Here is a 19835-nt window from a genome sequence, read left to right on the forward strand (position 1 = left end):
GTGCAAGAGTTAATTACAATTCTACCGGGAAATTTGGCCGTGCGGTTAGGAGTGCGCAGCTGTGAGCTCGCATCCGGGAGATAGTGGGTTCGAACCCCACTGTTGGCAGCCCTGCAGATATTTCTCCGTGGCTTCCAATTTTAATAATAATAATAATAATGTTATTTGTTTTACGTCCCACTAACTACTTTTTAAGGTCTTCGGAGACGCCGAGGTGCCGGAATTTAGTCCCACAGGAGTTCGTTTACGTGCCAGTAAATCTACCGACACGAGGCTGTCGTATTTGAGCACATTCAAATACCACCGGACTGAGCCAGGATCGAACCTGCCAAGTTGGGGTTAGAAGGCCAGCGCCTTAACCGTCTGAGCCACTCAGCCCGGCGGTTTCCAATTTTCACACCAGGCAAATGCTGGGGATGTACCTTAATTAAGGCCACGGCCGCTTCCTTCTCATTCCTAGGGCTTTCCTGTCCCATCCTCTCCATAAGACCTATCTACGCCGGGGTGACGTAAAACACATAGCAAAAAAAATTACAATTCTGCAAAAAGCATGTTTCAGCTCAATGGAAACAGTCATTTTAACGTTTCTTCTTTCCACGTCCAGATGTTTCATCATAATACCTCAACATGTTGACTACTCAAATCTTCTTCTTCTTCTTCTTCTGCTTCCTCTTCTTCTTTTTCTTTATCTGTTTACCCCCCAGGGCCGGGTTTTCCCTCGGACTCAGTGAGGGATCCCACGTCTACCACCTCAAGGGTAGTGTCCTGGAGCTTCAGACTCGGGGTCGGGGACACAACTGAGGAGGCGGCCTCACCTGCTAGGCTGAACAAGGGCCTTGCGGAGGGATGGGATGATTGGAAGGGGCAGACAAGGAAGAGGGAAGGAAGCGACCGTAGCCTCAAGTTAGGTACCATCCCGGCATTTGTCTGGGGGAGAAGTGGTAAATCGCGATAAAACACTTCCAGGATGGCTGAGGTGGGAATCGAACCCACCTCTACTCAGTTGACCTCACGAGGCTGAGTGGACCTCGTTCCGGCCCACGTATCACTTTTTAAATTTCGTGGCAGAGCCGGGAATCGAACCCGGGCCTACGAAGGTAACAGCTAATCACACTGACCACTACACCACAGAGGCGGACCTACTCAAATCTAATTGATGTTATTGTTTTTTTGTTTGAATCATCAGTCCATAGACATGTTTGATGCAGCCCTCTGTGCAATCCTATTCTTTGCCAATATTTTCATTCCTACGGGCAGTAACTGCTACATCCTACATCTGCTCTAATCTGTTTGTCATATTCATACATAGGTCGACCCTTACCGACCTTACCCCTACACATCCCTCAAGAAGGTACTGAACAAGTCCTGCGTGTCTTCAGATGTGTCTTACCATTATTTCTCTTCTTTTCGTCAAAGTGAGCCGAATTGATTTCCTCTCACCAATTCGATTCGGAATCTCTTCTTTCGTGATTTGATTTACCCATCTCACCTTCAGCATTCTTCTGTAACACCACATTTCAAAAGCTTCTATTATCTGTCATTCTGAGCTAGTTATCGTCCACGTTTCACTACCATACAATGCCACGCTCACGACGAAAGTCTTCAAAAACATCTTTCTAATTTCTATATCAATGTTCGAAGTGACTAAATTTCTTTTCTAAAGAAAGGTCTTCTTGCTTGTGCTAGTCTGCATTTTAAGTCCTCCTTACTTCTGCCATCGTTACCTATATACTACCCATCTAGCAATATTCATCTACCTCCTTTAAGACTTCATTTCCCAATATAATATTACCTGCATCAACGGACGTCATTTGACTGCACTCCATTTTTTTAGTTTTGGACTTATTTACTTCCATCTTGTAGTCCTACTCTTTGCGCCTGCTTTTAATTATGGAGTTTCACCTTACGGCAGAATGAACCATTTCATTTTTCAAATTTATCTGAATGCCTTCTGTTTTTTTTTAAAGGTAAGGGTGTATTCTGCCCGAAGACAGGTCCTCCGAACCTCCGCAGAAGTGTGCCTGAGCCGGAGTTTACGTACGGTATTGTGGCCAGTTCCTTCGCACTCCTCCATTCCCTTACCCCTACCAACAGTGCTTGGCAACCCGTCCAAATCTTGGCCATGCCCACTGTTGCTTAACTTCGGAGATATCACGGGATCCGGTGTTTCAGCACGGCTACGGCCGTTGGCTCTGTTTATTGTGTAGTTTGCGGCTTGAGTGATAATCTTTGACCATTTTCTCTTTATTCTGGTTTATTCAGTCCGATTTTATCTCTTTGTAATCCGTTGATCACTTTCATCCTCCCTAGAGCAAACAATTTAAGTAAGAGACTGTGTTTGTAGCATCTTACAAGTTGTCCATTTCATGACTGTATCGATGAGTATAATCAAGAAGTTAGTATAAATAACCACCTAATCGATACTTTATTATTGCCTCAGGCAAAATTGAATATAAATTAGCACTTACAGGACATGTTTCGACCACTTAGTGGTCCTCTTCAGCTGTATAAAGAAAGAATTGAGAAGAAAAAACATTAGGACAATAATCACAAATAATAAAAATAATAATAATAAATTTGTGCTTATTGTCCTAATGTTTTTTCTTCTCAATTCTTTCTTTATACAGCTGAAGAGGACCACTAAGTGGTCGAAACATGTCCTGTAAGTGCTAATTTATATTCAATTTTGCATCGATTAGGTGGTTATTTATACTAACTTCTTGTTTGTAGCATCTTACAAACTGAAACCGGGGATAATTGATGCTTAATTGTCCTTTAATGAAAGTGAACTTGGAGAAGTTCAAGTGCTGGACAATAAAAGCGCTAGATATCTTATTCAACGTGTTCAGAGACTGCGAGTGAAAGTATGCAGAACAGAAGCAAATAACGTCGTAAAAGTGACTTAGTTGAGAAATGTATTAATTAAGGAGATCAGAGATGTTATGGCTTCGTGATATTCCGCAAACTTTGGAGCATATTTTCTCTGCTTTGAATGTAACTCATTTACAATATGTGATAAAGCTTAAGAGTATGGTAAAACACGTAAGAACATTAGCAGGCCATTTTATATTACAGAACGGTAAATACTGTAAGTTACTGAGATCGATTGCTGCAGTCGCTTAAGTGCGGTCAGTATACAGTACTCGGGAGATAGTGGGTTCGAACCCCACTGTTGGCAGCCCTGAAGATGGTTTTCCGTTTTCTCCCATTTTCACACCTTAATTAAGGCCATGGCCACTTCGTTCCCACTCCTAGCCCTTTCCTATCCCATCGTCGCAGCAAAACCCATCTGTGTCCGTACGACATCAAACAACTTGCAAAAAAAAAATAGAACCGGACCAGTTGGCCGTGCGGTTAGGGGCGCGCGGCTGTGAGCTTGCATCCGGGAGATAGTGGGTTCGAACCCCACTGTCGGCAGCCCTGAAGATTTTTTCCGTGGTTTACCATTCTCACACCAGGCAAATGCTGGGGCTGTACCTTAATTAAGAGCACGGCCGCTTCCTTCCAACTCCTAGCCCTTTCCTGTCCCATCGTCGCAATAAGACCAAAGATATATTACAAGCTAATTGAATCACAACGAGATATGTCACTTGATCATAGTTTAACCAAATCACAGATATTTTGCATGGCCATAAATTTACAAACATCGCTGGCAGTCATTAAGAATTTCTTAAGCCTTTAGGATTATTTGACATCCAACCATGTAAGATACCCCGCTTAGATATAATTCGTGACTGAAAGTTTTCTGATAATTCGGGATTTCCTACCGGGATCACGTGCTCCACTAGGCTGAGTATATCTCATAGCCATGTCGGTCTCCATTATTGAAAATCACGTTTCTTTTGATTTACTGAAAGGAAATCGAATCCGCGTTCTTCTATTCGTATTTCTCCATACTGACATCACATTAATCTTGGACAGGCTAATTTTCATATCATCATACTCATTGTACCTACTTTCAAGTTACAAATTATTAAATTGGAGTCTTTCAGCCCAGTCCGCCATTAAGGCCAAACTGGTTACTACATTGCCACTGAACTGAATCCCTCCCTACCACTTTATACGTTTCGTCAGATGATTCATGTTAACCATGAGCAAGAAACAACAAAGCTAAACTATTACAGCCTTGCCTGATCCATGTAGTGTAGGTACCTTCAACCTGGCGCATGCTGAAACTCTAATCCTGACAGCCTCGCTGTGGTCTGTAAACACACTGGTTTTCATTCAACTTCCCCTCAACGAATGATCGCACCCTCCCTTCCAAGATATCAGTGAACACCTTGCCTGGTATACTGATCAAAGAGACACCTTGATAGTTGTTGCAATTCTATCTCTATCGAGCTCGATAGCTGCAGTCGCTTAAGTGCGGCCAGTATCCAGTATTCGAGAGATAGTGGGTTCGAACCCCACTGTCGGCAGCCCTGAAGATGGTTTTCCATGGTTTCCCTATTTCATACCAGGCAAATGCTGCTGGGGCTGTACCTTAATTAAGGCCACGACCGCTTCCTTCCCACTCCAAGTCCTTTCCTGTCCCATCGTCGTAATAAGACCTATCTGTCTCGTTGCGACGTAAAGCAACTTGCAAAAAAAAAAAAAAAAGGATCTTTCTCTTAATTCATTGTCTTTATGTATTTTGCAAGTGCATATGATTTCCCACCAAATGATGTTAAAACACAAATACGATGGGAATCTGACCAACACTTGAAGCAAGGACTAATATGAATTCATATGTCATAAAAAACTAATCAGTAAAATCAGGAACTCATCATTGTGGCTCAGGTATAGTGCTGAAAAATGTTTTGCACGTTCTAGTTTAGTGCGCTTTATATTTTGCTGTAAGTGTATGTTGCAACTACTGTCATTTCTTGATGGCTGCTGTACTTTTGTACCTTTCACTTGGCACAGGCCAGAGGAAAATGTATCTTACACTGAATTCTCAGTCTCATCCATGTCTGTGACACTATGACAGCTGCTGGGATGTGAGTGGTGCTGAGTAATGACATTCGGAGCATAACTAAAGGACCTGAGTGTCATGAAAGGTGTTGCTCATCGGTCAGTCAAGCTGCAATAGCACTGTATGGCCCAGTGAAGAAAACAATGGCAAACTACCTCTCCCCTCATCTTGCCCAGTAGACCTCATTTTGGCGCCGTCATCAGTATTTGCGATTTCCCTATAACTGCCTGGCCTCTCGGCTGATTACCTAAAAGATATATGTGTGCACTTTATACATTACAAAGGGTATATACAAATATAAATAACATGCATTTCGGTGATCAAACGTAATAGATATACAACAAAAGCACGATGTTATTTTTGTAGGATTTTGGGCACATATTATCGTTCATTGCGTGACAATAAAATACATTGTACAGCCATCTATAGCTCTGACGTATGCTTGAATATGACGAGGCAAAGTCTGGACCTTTAGCGTGTTGTACACCATCAACTTTTTTGTTCAACACTTCACAAGAAAACTTGTCAAATCTTGCCAAGGATTGTTCAACATTGTTGAAGCTTTGACAAGATTTGAAAAGATTTGGCAAAGTTTGATAGCTTTTTTTTTTTTTACATGAAATAAAGGCAAACAGGAGTTGCGATTGTTGGACTAGCCGTGGAATATATTCTTCTAAAGAAGAGAATTGCACAATGCGCCACAATTTACAGGGGGTAAATATTGATGATGTTATCTTCAACGGAACTTTTACATAACTGCCACAACATTTTTGCGGTGGTTATGTTGCATTGCATTTACTCACATTACCTGAATAAAAATTATAGCAATGCAACGGAAATTCATACCTTATTATATGAAAACATATTGGAATTAAACAATAATAATAATAATAATAATAATAATATCCCCACTACTATTCAATTTAGTTTTCGAAAAAGTGATTCGTGAATGGAGAAAAGAAACTAAAGGTATAAACATTGGCAGACTTCTTAAAGACAAAATTCACCTTGACTGCTTAGCTTTCGCAGATGACCTTGCGATCCTTTCGAACAACAGACAAGAAGCAATCCACTCCATAGAAAAATTGCATGAAATAGCCGCAAAAACCGGACTTCAAATTTCATTTGAAAAGACGCAGTTTATGGAAGGAACTAAATCAAGATTCGACAATTAACCATTAATCACCAAATGTGGAATAATTTCCCAAGTAGACAAATTCAAGTATCTAGGTGAAATTATTCAGGCAGCAGGGTTAAATCAGGAAGCTAACAAAGAAAGAACTTCTAAACTGCAAAGGTCTTACAAAATCACATGGAGCAGATACAACGAAAAAGGTACATAAAAAAAAATGCAAAATTACGACACTACAATACAGTCATCAAACCAGAGGCACTTTATGCATCTGAAACACTGATCATTGGCGGCAGGTCACAAATGAAAAGCATTGAGAAACAAGAGAGGAAAATTCTCAGAAAAAATCCTAGGACCAAAGTTAGAAAATGGAATTTGGATGAAAAAGAAACCACACGAAATTTTTCAATTCACAGAAAAAATCACAGATGACATCAGAAAGAGACGACTAAAATTCTACGGACACCTACACAGAATGGATAACAACAGGCTGACAAAGAAAATTCTAAATCTAGCTCTAAACCTGAAAATCCGCAACAATTGTTTAGCAAAAATTCATGAAGATCTACAAGAAATGTGTATTGAGGATGAAACCATTCAAGATAGAATGAAATTTAGAAGCTTAGTAAACAAACATAAATTTGCAGAGAAACCAACAAGAAAAAATACAGGCTGGGCAGAAACACGCAGAAAGGAACACAGTGAAAGTATGAAGAGATATTGGGAAGAAAAGAAGAAGAAACATTGTGCAAAATAAGTTCAAACGCGCTCCACAGTTGGGCACAACGAATAATAATAATAATAATAATAATAATAATAATAATAATAATAATAATAATTGTTACCGTGTTTTGGTGGTAGTTATGCATGAAAGAAGGTGCTGGGTGGTGAATAGGTCTCAAGCTACTAAAGTGAAATTAATTTTAAAAATTTAACAAGGTTATATTTTCTTTTCAAAATTAGGTAACAACAAATAGAACAGGTACTTAGTAGCCGAAACACAATTGAAAAATACATTTACATAGGTACCCCATTTGGAGCTTCAAAAGTCAGAAACATAATTCTTGGGCAATCAGCTCAGTTTTACCTCAAACACAATTTTAACAGAGGGGCAGAAAACCCCATTCATACCTAGGAGCCCTTGCTCCAAATTACACTGAAAAGCCTCCTCGAGGCATACAATATACCATTTTCAAAAGAGCCACTCGCTCTCAATTTTAAGCCTCTCCCAGGCCACACCAAACTCCACTTTTAAGCTGTCCTCAAAGGACATATACACAGGGGTAAAATACCCAACCTACTGAGGTCTATTAAATGACAAGAAGGTTAATACATGACCTCTAAAATACGATTTGAGGGGAGGCGAACTTGCACTCCTAATACACTTTGTTCAAGACCTACTTGGCCTTAGGCCGTTAGTGCAAGGGCTAATCCCATACTACAGAGGTGACTTAAGAAAATAACAATTTACATTACATTACGGAAGAATTGGTTGAGAAAATAAGTTCACCTCCAGACAATGTGAGTGGGAGCTCGAGAGGGTTAGCACTCTCTATCCCAGTATGTAGCTTTACAAGAGAATAGATGAAAAGAGAAGTTACATTTTAGGAAAAGGTTACATAGTGGAACGCTTAGAACCCGCCCCGAAAGTTAAACTGCTGAGCTAGCAAAGAAAGAATTTATTAATCGGCCATTACCTTGTTGCTGACCGCTGCCGAGGAAAGAGGCGCTTCCCGCCTCCTGCTATGTACTTAATACACTGAAAGATGGAACAGAAGTGGCCGAGAGACCCAAAAATCAGCAGTTTAAATACTCTCGCGGAAGTTTCTAGGCGTTAGGGGAATGAAAACACCCTCCCACAAACACTTTATTGGGTAGGACACAGCAACATATTCAAGTTGGGGGAAGATACATCTGATTGGATAGAAATTAATTTAAGAAATTCGGGATTGGTTAGGTTCAACACAAGGGGAAAGAAGGGGTGAATATTGCCAACTTAAACAATGACTGAAAGAAATTTAACAAAGAACAAACTCTTGAAATTAAATTTTCTCCAACAAAATAGTTCTTTGACTCCGCACTAGGTTGCACTATTGTTGATCTTCAGTAGTGTCCTCTAGGAGAGAAAGTTTACACTTCTTACTTCAAGCGAACCAAAAACACATCAAAAATGACACAGTTCAAAAACTCAAAATTTTCCGCGTGGTGACATCTTCTGAGAAGGTAAAGAATTAACAGCGTAGATAAAGTTCAGACTTCCTCCAGCAGAGGAGTTTCACCTGGCGCAATTTTTAAATTAGCGGCGTGGAGGTGTACCGCCCGGTACAATAATAATAATAATAATATGTGACGATCGTCATAAATCTATCTTTGTTGATAGCGTTTTCTTATAGTTTAGCGTACAGTAATAAAGATTAAAAATGTCCACTTCCCTTGCAATCTCCTCGTACGCTTCTGTTTTATTCATTTTATTGTGCTACTCTACAGAGTCCACTGAATATAGAAAGGGATACGCCTCATACTTAGTAATTCATAGACACACAACATCCCTCGGTCATAAAGATGAAGCCATTTTTGTTGTTTTGATCATTCTCATCGCGGAAATGCCAGCATGCCTTGCGGCAAAGCGCGCACTGTTAATACTCGAATTCCACTGGCCAATTATTTCACAGACTTGGCAGATTTTTGATTGATTAAAACATGTTCTAATTGACTTTCAATACTTTTGAAGACTTGACAAGTTTTGCAAGCGATTTTTCAAGTAAACTTGTGAAGTACTGAAAGTTTTGTGAATTCTTGAATTTGACAAACATTTGATCGTGTGCAACAGGCTTTAGTATCTGTCTTGTTTGGGGCAGATTATCCCAGTCTGGGATAACGTCTATTGTCAGTTGTTGAATCAGTTATCAATGATCTGTATTTAGGACTATCACACACGTGGAAGATTTCTTATCAATTATTTGCCAAGCCTTTTCCTAAATTATGTCAAAGAACTTGGAAATTTTCCGAACATTTCCCTTGATAATTTATTCCAGTCTTATACTCCTCGTCCTGTACGGCTCCATGGCTGAATGGTTAGCGTGCTGGACTTTGGTCACACGGGTCCCGGGTTCGATTCCCGGCAGGGTCGGGAATTTTAACCATAATTTCACTGGCACGTGGGCTGGGTGTATGTGTCGTCTTCAACATCATTTTATACTCATCACGATGCGCAGGACGCCTACGGGTGTCAAATAGAAAAGACCTGCATTTGACGAGCCGAACATGTCCTCGGACACTCCCGGCACAAAAAATCCATACGCCATACTCCTCGTCCTACAAATGAATACTTTTCTCAATTCTTCCTCTTCAAATCCAACTTTTATCTTCATATTTTAATCTTTCCGTTCAAGCTTGTTCGTCTACTAATGTCATTCCACGCCAACTCTTCTTACTCCCAAGTCCACGCAGTTCAAAGTTTACAACAGTTTCCTAACACTATTCTTTTGTCGGGAATCATCCAGAACAAACCGTGCTGCTTTCCTTCGGGTAATTTCCAGTTCTCGTATTCTGGTGAGGATCCCATACACTGGAATCATATCCTTGCTGGAATTCATACGCCCCCTCTTTTTAAAACCTTACAACAAACCTTAAATTCCCTCGTAACCATGTGAAGAGATGTATATATTTTCTTTAGAACTTTCTGAAATAGAAGGCAATATTTCTGGAGAAATTTCTCGGAGAAGACCTAGGAATGCATTCATATAACATACCTAAGGCTGATGACGCACATGATAGATCCATTTTAGCAACAATAAACATCAACAAGAAATTCTTATGTGACAATGCAGTAGAAAATTATGCAAAGAATGGTCATCGATTGGGTGTTATTGAAGAATTTCGTGACTTGATGATGATGATGATGATGATGATGATGATGATGATGGTGATGATGATGATAAAGAAAATGGCGTATGGAGTAGGAAATTATGCAAAGAAAGGTCATCGATTGGGTGTTATGGAAAAATTTCGTGGCTTGATGAAGATGATGATGATGATGATGATGATGATGATGATGATGAAGATGATGATGGCGATGATAAATGAAATTGTCGTATAGCTTTTAGAGTCGCAAGTGTCCGAGGACATGTTCGACCCACCAAATGCAGGTCTTTTGATATGACACCCGTAGGCGACCTGCGCGTCTTGATGGGGATGACATGATTATGAAGACGGCATATACACCCAGCTCCCTTTCCAGCGAAATTAACCAACAATGATAATAATTCCCGGGAAGGTCGGGAATCAAACCTGGGACTCATGTGACCAAAGGCCAGCACGCTAATCATTTAGCCTTGGAGCCGGACATGGCGATGATGATGATGATCATGGTTGTATTGAACGTTGTCTAGGGCATGCCTCGAGTAGAGTTCTCTGGCTTGCTATTGTCTCAACCACTACGTAAACACTAGTCACTTGCATTTCATCAGATGGATGAGAAATCTTAGTGACTGATAACTAGGGCTCGGATGTTTAGGAAAAGTCATATTTTTTCTTTGTCTCTATTTTCTTGCCTGAGTGGATTTTGGTGCAAATCAGATGATTATCGTCACAATTAAGTGATTTTTATTTGTCATATAAACACATATTGTGGCTATTTTTTTTTGTCATAAGGTCATATTTTGAACTATATTCGTTGAAACGTCATATTTCGGTCATATTTCGGCGGTTTGACGACAGCTGTCGCTGTGCAAAATCATCGTAAACTTTCCGAATGAGAACTGGTATTCACAAAACTGCTTTTCCTTATTACATCTGTAGTTAATGCAAGTGGAATACTCGGCCTCTTCTATCAAGATTGCGCAGGAATTGCTTTCCAACAGTTTGTTAGAAAGTCTGGCATATATTAAGTCGAACTTTGGAATTATATCGAGTGCAATTACTCCTTTAGAAGCTGCTAGCTTAGAAATTCATGCAAGTATTGAAACTATGAGAAGTGTTGAACTTTCAGCACAACAATCACATGGAATAGGTGGCGTCAGTGTAAAAAGAAAACTTTAAAACGTGCTTAATCGAAGTGACGGTTTTCGCAGTGTGTGCAAGAGAAATGATATTCGTAGAGGAGAAGGTACCAGTGCATTTCAAGACGAGTGCATACTCTATAGTAGTGATTTAATATTATTTAAATATCCACCAATAACGTCTTGTGACGTAGAAAGGAGCTTCTCTTCTTACAACAATGTGTTAAGTGATAATCGGAGGTCTTTCGCGCCTGATGCTTTGAAGATGAATCTTGTCGTACACTTCAATACCACCCGCCACCCTACCACAATCTTTCGAAAGACATCTACTTAATTTTTAAATTACCATATTCAGATTGATTTTCTGGGTCATATTTGGTAATTTTGACGTCATATTTCGTCACTTTTGAGGTCATATTTGCTTGCTTATTTGGGCTAATTTTAGGTCTTAAACATCCGAGCCCTACTGATAACTGTCGTAACCTGTGCTATATCTGAGGTTACTAGGAAATGATTATCATTTAAATTGCAAGACTCCACGTGCTACCATGTCCCCATAATACACATTAACTGCGAGATATATCGAGCACAATGTCAGGAGGATTCCTAAAACTAAGCTCTATATAATAGCATCACTTTTAGTCAATCAATAAATCAACGGCGGTGATCAGGAAGACGGTATGTAATAATGGTCGGGACCTGTGCTCTCCTAATTAAGGCGACACGCTTCAGTTCCCCCACGCCTGGAGGGGGCCATGAGTGAGAGTATAAAAATGCTCCTCTACTTGCAGACCTCACTCAGTGTTGTGACCAATCTTCTCTCGGCAACATGAGGTTCCTAGTAAGTACATAACACAGATTCTTCCTCAAGGATTTAGGACATACTAACCTAACGCTAGGCTCCCTTCGAGTAAAGTCTGTTTGCTAATTTGTGTACTACTTTCAATATTTAGGGTTGAGTATCAAGTCAGGGATAAATAAACGAAACTGGTGAATCATTCCTAGTATTTTGAATGATTACTCTTCCAGGATGGTAGTACGAGTATAGTGGTGTTGGGGGTGATTATTGTCTTAAGAGGAAAGACAACTAGGTAACCATCCTCTATTAACATAAATCAGAGGATAAAAATGGAAGGTGTCCGACACTTCGAAGAATGAAATTATCATCCAAAGAAAGACAAGGGACATGAAAGGCGTGAAAATGAAACACTCCCTAGGCTTCGATACCTAATACTGTCGGGCTCTGAAAAGAACAAGAGTTGATCAAGGAAGACTGGATAGGATATATGTAAGTGAGGTGCCTGGCACAAGTAAGTGGAAGCAATACCAGTACGCATCCACGGGCCCCTTTTAGTCACCTCTTATACAGGCTGGGTATATTGTGGGTGTTATTCTACCGCCCCTGCCGTTAGGGGAGACGGTACTATACTGAGTGAAATTGCATGAGGATATAGCTAAACTAATAAAGTGAGCTTGTAGTTCCGACAAACAGTACTCTGTAGGAAAGAAATTAGCTCTCAGATGAAGCTATCTTTACATAGGCCTGTCTTCAAACCTACTTTTCTGTACGGGAGTGAAATTTGGGCGGAGTCAGGATTCATAAGTTAGAATTAACATACATGAAAGTGGCGAGAATGATTGATTACTGGCACAAACAGGTCGTGTGTGGAATGAAGAGATAAAAACTAAGTTGTACACAAACACAAGTATCAGTATCGGTTATGCAGTCATGTGAGGCGAATGGAGGAGGAGAATAATCTCCTCGACCATATGATAAGAGAAGTAGAGGAAGACAAACCCGATGATGGTTAGACTCGGTTATCAAAATGTAATTATAGGAAGGGTTGAACTGTTTGAATACATAGAGTTAGTTGCAAATAGAGGGTTGTGGAAGAGCTTAGTTAATTCACAGAGGCTTGCAGACTGAACGCTGAAAGGCATATTCTATAATAAAGATATACTTATGTACTAAGATTAGGTTTGATAAACAAGCTGCTGTAGTCATTAATTAGGAATTATCGTGGCATTCTTCTGTAGCTAAATCCACATTTCTTTCTATTTTTAAGCTGGAACTATCTAAAATTGCCTTCTATAACCTTGGATATGGGTTCGAATCTCGGTTATTCCTGTTGGAGAATAAGAGTAATTAAATCACTCAAATGCGTATCGGTGTATTTACGCGCAAGTCAAAGGACATCTTGCTATGGGAAACTGCCGTCTGTAAAATCTTTAGCATAAAATGCTAATTTGAATTTTGAAACAATGAAAAATAGTTTTATTGTATACATTCGTGGTGGTACAATATGTTGTGCCTAGAGAAGCCGATCAAATGGCAGAAACATTTAACCTCTAGAATACGATGACGATACTTACAATTTAGTCCACATTTTCTTTACACAGACGTGATCAAATATAAATACGTAGTGTGATTGTGCCATTCCTTTTAGACGCGTGTCAGTTCGACGAATCCTTTCGATCATTATTTTTGTAAGAGAAATCATTGCTCAAGCAGAATACGTTGACAAAGATTTATAATCCAAGTATAACATAACTTTTAGATAAATATTAAATCAAAGATATTAATAACCTCCGGATTTTTAGGCAGTAAAAGGTCAAAATGCAAACTTTTTTTTATTAGGAAGTGTCGTCTTGACCATTCTTCCATTAAGTAGCGGGAGTAACATAAATTCTTGGGGTTCTGATGGGCCATACCCCCAACGTTTCCGCAAGACTCATAACACAGCCGTTGTGTAGGGTGGACTATACTTGTTACGCGCTCCAATAAGTTTGCATTCTAACGCATGACTGCCGGAGTCTAGATATTATTGAGTAATAAGGTAAGGGTGTATTCTGCCCGAAGGCAGGTCCGAACCTCCGCAGAGGTTTTGAGTAATGATCTATTTTTGTCTCGAGGGAAAGAAATATGTTTGTTTTGTTAACTGTAAATAATCCTATAAATTAGGGAAAATGTCCAATACATTATCGTAACCAATACATAAAACCATGGGGCTACAGGTATGATGGGCCTTGTACTATGGATAGAGTGCTCCATATTACAAGGAGATGCGTGTTCAGCGCAACCAACCCTCTCAGATATTATTCTTGGCTTTTCACTGTCAGCTGGAAATTAGGCTGAATGGATCTGAAACCAGGTAAGAATTCCTGTTCTCACCCGGAATAGAACACGGCTCCCTCAGTAAAGGGAAGGCTCGTTGTTGATAGACCAATGGGCCGGTCTTATTGTGATCACAGTATAAAATATCGCGTAGTCATACTCATAAATAATGTTTATGGATTGCATGGGAATCTCCTTCGTACAAGTAGGAAGTGTAATATTATTCTGTAAACAAATATACTGTCAATTATTCTGTGCCAGTTGCAAAAAACAGCTCGGGTCATATTACATAAATAATTAAATACAAGTTAATTAAGTCAAAAAGTACCCTTATAAGTTTCAAAACCTTGTCACGTATACGCTGTTGACTATCAAACTTCACCCGCTTCATATTACTTCTTAATATTATTGAAACATTTCTGATTAATATTGAATTTTTCAGATTTTTTTATGACTTACTTTCCCTCTAACAAACTATATTTTAAAATACTAATTTTATAAGTCACCTTGTGCTCCATAATATAAAAGGTATCCATACCTAAAATAAATAATTCAAACATACAATTATAGTAACTATATAAGTCCAACATCTGGAAAAAGGAAATGCACACGGCATTCAATAGCATCAATCGCATTTTTTACAGGTCATTTTTATCAACTGAAGTAAAAAAACATCGTATATATTAGTATAAATTCTTTGCCGAAAACACAGAAAATAATTTGGCAATTAAATAAATGTAATAAAGATCCCTTTAGGATTTTAATATACTCGCCGTTATATGACTTTAAGCTACAAATCTGAGATTGTTCGATTATCTAGGGATTAAGCAGGTTTAATGTACATCTATGTAGGTATACACTCTGAGATAGGAACAGATATGTCTGAGTAGAAGAATGGTGAACGTGGAGTACAAATACACAGTGTAGTTGTCGAGAAGTGAATAATACGAGCTCTCGCTATGCTATAAACTATCATTATTTGCTTCAATAAGACTGTCTTTTTTTTTTTGCTAGGGGCTTTACGTCGCACCGACACAGATATGTCTTATGGCGACGATGGGATAGGAAAGGCCTAGGAGTTGGAAGGAAGCGGCCGTGGCCTTAATTAAGGTACAGCCCCAGCATTTGCCTGGTGTGAAAATGGGAAACCACGGAAAACCATTTTCAGGGCTGCCGATAGTGGGATTCGAACCTACTATCTCCCGGATGATAAGACTGTCTTAAGGTTCAATGTTATAATCAAGACCCCCCTAGACGAATCTTGCCAATATCCTTGGTGTCCTAATAAAATGTATCTGTGATACTTTCTGTCCTATTACAATAACGACCCATTGGATCCTAGTGTCACCAATAAAACTCGGCACCTGGAAGTAAAACGCTTACTTTAATTCTCTTAATGAATAAAGAGTTTTATTTTCCCTTGCATCATTTTTTATTTCCTTTAAATAATCAAACATGTTATTAACACGCACATCAATATAAGAATGATCCAGAACCATGTCTTAATTCTGATTTCATTCCAACAGGTGGTGCTGGTGATATCGGGAGCGGTGCTATGCGCAGCGGAAGAGAAGAAAGACTCCAAGACTGAAAAGAGAGGTATCCATGGGCTTGGATACGGAGGGGGACTCGAATTAGGAGGAGGACATGGTTTGGAGCTGAGTGGTGGCTATGGATACGGAGGTCTTGGCGGCGGACACGAGCTTGGAGGTAGCTATGGAGGAAGTTACGGAGGAAGCTATGGAGGAGGTTATGGAGGAGGCTACGGAGGAGGTTATGGAGGAGGATTAGAGTTAAGCGGTGGTCTTGGAGGTCACCACGAGAGTCACATCAAGGCCATCACCATTACTAAGGAAGTCAAAGTCCCTGTTCCTCATCCCTACCCAGTCCATGTTGAGAAAAAAGTCCCTGTACCTGTCAAGGTTCCCGTACCTGTCCACGTAGACAGGCCATACCCAGTTCATGTACCAAAACCATACCCAGTTCCCGTGGAGAAGCCAGTACCTTACCCAGTTGAAAAGAAAGTGCCTTACCCCGTCAAGGTTCCAGTCAAGGTCCCTGTACCAGCACCATACCCAGTGCATGTTCCCAAGCCATACCCAGTCCCTGTTCACAAACCAGTACCAGTACCGGTACCACATCCAGTGATCGTTAAGAAGCCCGTACCAGTGTACGTCAAGGGACACGACTACGGTAGCAGCTACGGAGGATCTTACGGCGGTGGCTACAGTCTTGGAGGCCATGAAGGTCTGAGTCTAGGCGGCCTTGGAGGATCATACGGTAGTGGTTACAGTCTAGGCGGCCATGGAGGATCATACGGTAGTGGCTACAGTCTAGGCGGCCATGGAGGATCATATGGCAGCAGCCTGAGTCTTGGAGGCCATGAAGGATCATACAGCGGTGGCTACAGTCTTGGAGGTCATGGTGGAGGTCTGGAGCTGAGCAGCTATGGAGGATATCACCACTAACCCGTTATGGAAACCTCTGGAAGCCCTCGGCAGTCCTCTAACAGGAGGCCTTAGGGGTCCAACTAGTCCACAACACAGGCATCACAACTTTCACTTTCCTACACATTACATCATACCATACTGCATAATCATATCTTGACATTCTTCATCATTGTACATTCTGCATTTAAAATATATATTTTTATATGTATTTTGTGTTTTTTGTTCCCTAACTACCTTAAGACCCCATAATTACGTGTCCAAAGGCTGGTGTTTCCAATTGAAGGGTAATGAAATTCTTCGGATATGCAAAAGAAAATGACAATTCCTTTCTTGCTATGGGCTGCATCACGCGTTCATGAACTCCAGTAGAAGAAAGGAAGAAAGGTAGATAGATAGATAGATAGATAGATAGATAGATAGATAGATAGATAGATAGATAGATAGATAGATAGATAGATAGATAGATAGATAGATAGATAGATAGATAGATAGATAACCTCTTTATTAGAGACGATGTTAGTGTTGAGGTCCTCTCTTACACAGTTATATTTCTCTATTATATCTTAATCACTTACTGAACATACAGTTTCCAACGCAATAAATTATAGCTTCTTATCTTTAACTGATATGCAGGGACAGGATTTCTGGGCAAGAATATGTACGATGCAAAGGTATTTGAACAAGGCGCAAGTATCAGTTAGACGCTTTACAGTTACGTTTGGTGAGTTGCATACATTTTAGGGGTTCTGATAGTTCAGATCGCTAATACTTATATAAATCTGGTGCAGAACCGTTGTGTGGGTAGAAGATCCTTGCGCCTTGGTTAAATAAATTTGCATTCTAACCTATTGGTGTCTCATAAATTTTTTCCTGCTGATATGTAAAGGAAACTTACAAATGAGAGAAAACCCTTCAATTGCATTAGTTCATCTCATTAATTCGTGTCTCGTCAGCGAGAAACTCAACGAGATTCTTTGAACAAGTATTAATTAATTTAGTGTGGTTATTTTTAGTCGGGTGCAGCCTTAGTAAGGTAGACCCTCCGATCAGGGTGTGCGGCATCTGCCATGTGTAGGTAACTGCGTGTTATTGTGGTGGAGGATAGTGTTATGTGTGGTGTGTGAGGTGCAGGGATGTTAAGGAAAGCACAAACACCTAGTTCCCGAGTGAAGGGAATTAACCACTTAAGGTTATAATCTCCTACACGGTCGGAATCGAACCCAGGACACTCTGGACCTAAGGCCAGCATGCTAACCATTTAGCCATGGACCCGGTCTTTCAACAAGTGATCATAGCAAACTACTTAAACGCTTACTCAGAAACAAGATCCTAAAGGGAGTGAATTCTACGATGTGCATCCTGTAATATCCTAAGATCCGTTGTAAGAAAGACTGTGCTTTATGGATGTATTAAGGGAGGAAGCAGATCCTATGTTATGACCATGATAGATGTAAGGAAAGGATGAAAAGTGATAGTAGAAAGTATGCGTAGATTTCATTCTTCTTCGCAAAAGAGATAACGTCTGAAGTTTACAGTGTTGTTGCTCTCGGCACCTTGACAGTTACTAACAATATCCTGACCACAAGACGGAATTAAATATTATGTTTCTTGTGCAGGTGATCATTGTAGTGACGGATGTGCAATTACAGAGAGGTAATTATTTTAACTCTAACGTAAGTCGAGCTGGATATACACTAGAGAAGCATTTATGGGAGAAAGCCATGTTCATGGGTCAAAAATGACAATTTCTGCTTTTGCTTAATAAAATACGCATTATTTTTTAATATGTAGAAAATTAATCATGTTAATTCTTCAAAATACATGTTTGTAATTTCAGCTTTATTGAATGCATAACGTTTTTCATGTTTGGGGATGTTATTTCACAAGCGAAATATTCTAATCTTTTCTCATTTGAAACAGATAATTTAATTTTAAAATATGAAAAATAATCAGTCCCAAACCCATAAAAGTTGAGGCGAAATGTGGGAGATTCAGAACGTTTTCTGAAAGAATATCGAAGGGATGCTAGGTTGCACTGTTGATATACAGGTTGGTCGGAGTGGTTCGAGCAATTTAACCAAGGTGCGGAAGCTTGCACCGGAATAAGCATAATTAAGATAGAAACGAAGGTAGAACTGGCAAACTTATCACTTCGGTTAAATTAAGCACGGGAACGATATAGTTATATATATAGACGGTGATACATTAGAACGAACGAAAACTTATTTGGTAAGTAGGAAGTGTCGACTAGCCCGCTCTTCTGTAGTGTAGGGAGAGTAACATATCTTCTAGTGGTTTTAATAGACATGGTGCCTACTGTTTATGCAAATCACATTACAGAACTGTTAGCCGGGCTTGTGAATACTTGTTACTCGATTATTTAATTTGCATTCTAACCTATAAATTCCAGAACTTCTGGTCTCTATAGTATTTAAGTCACGCGAGACACTTATTTACACGCTAACTCAATGTACCCTTCAAATGCTAGTATACATATTGCTTTTTTTTTTCATTTTTGATTATGCCAGTTTTCTTCCCGTAAAGAAATATCCTAGAATGGCTCTCCGCACGACAATGTTCGGCATCTATCTGGCACCTACCCCCAATTTACGTTCTGCGACATTCCCTTTCAACATCCTTCCATTTTTGTTCGGTCCACTCTTAACATCCGTTATCCTTTCAAGAAATTAATGTACCATATTTCTTAAAGAGAAGATCCTTATCTGTAAATAATCACTATCAAAATTTTAAAACATATATTTAATAGAGCCGTGACGGGCCTTGGACAACAACGCTACCACTGTCCAGCCAAAAAGGCCTGAAGATTACGACGCGACGTGTGGTCAGCGCGACAAACCCTGTAGGCCATTATTCCTAGCTTTATAGACCGGGGCCGCTATCTCACTGTCAGATAGCTCCACAATTGTAATCATGTACACCGAGTGGACATCGGACCAACACTCAGGGGCTAGAAAATTCCCTGAGTTGGCCGGAAATCGAACCCTGGGCCCCCGGGTAACAGGCAGTTGGGCTGTTGACCATACATTCCCTACCACTCGATTTTTCTGAACATCTCCAAATACAGAGTTGTTAACTACCTGCGGAGGGTTTTCTCTTAATCCCCAAATATTTACGCCAGGGCAATTTGTACATCTTCATGTCAGATGATTAATGTAACACGTAA

At 39.9% G+C, this 19835-nt stretch overlaps 1 protein-coding gene across 1 annotated transcript; it reads left to right on the top strand.

The window, feature by feature from the left end:
• Positions 1 to 11915: 11915 nt before the first annotated feature.
• On the top strand, positions 11916 to 16673 carry LOC137502668 (uncharacterized). The gene is made up of 3 exons (XM_068229592.1): positions 11916 to 11927; positions 15728 to 15884; positions 15948 to 16673. Exons 1-3 carry the CDS (start codon positions 11916 to 11918, stop codon positions 16667 to 16669), a joined length of 891 nt encoding a protein of 296 aa, XP_068085693.1. The 3' UTR covers positions 16670 to 16673.
• Positions 16674 to 19835: the final 3162 nt, after the last annotated feature.

The sequence above is a fragment of the Anabrus simplex genome, chromosome 11 (assembly GCF_040414725.1).
Source record: "Anabrus simplex isolate iqAnaSimp1 chromosome 11, ASM4041472v1, whole genome shotgun sequence".
NCBI lineage: Eukaryota > Metazoa > Arthropoda > Insecta > Orthoptera > Tettigoniidae > Anabrus > Anabrus simplex.

Bases quoted from the DNA above. Each gene is read 5' to 3' on its own strand.
- LOC137502668 (XM_068229592.1), top strand. The intron at 15,885-15,947 runs GTCTTGGCGGCG...GAAGCTATGGAG, and splicing joins TGGTGGCTATGGATACGGAG to GAGGTTATGGAGGAGGCTAC.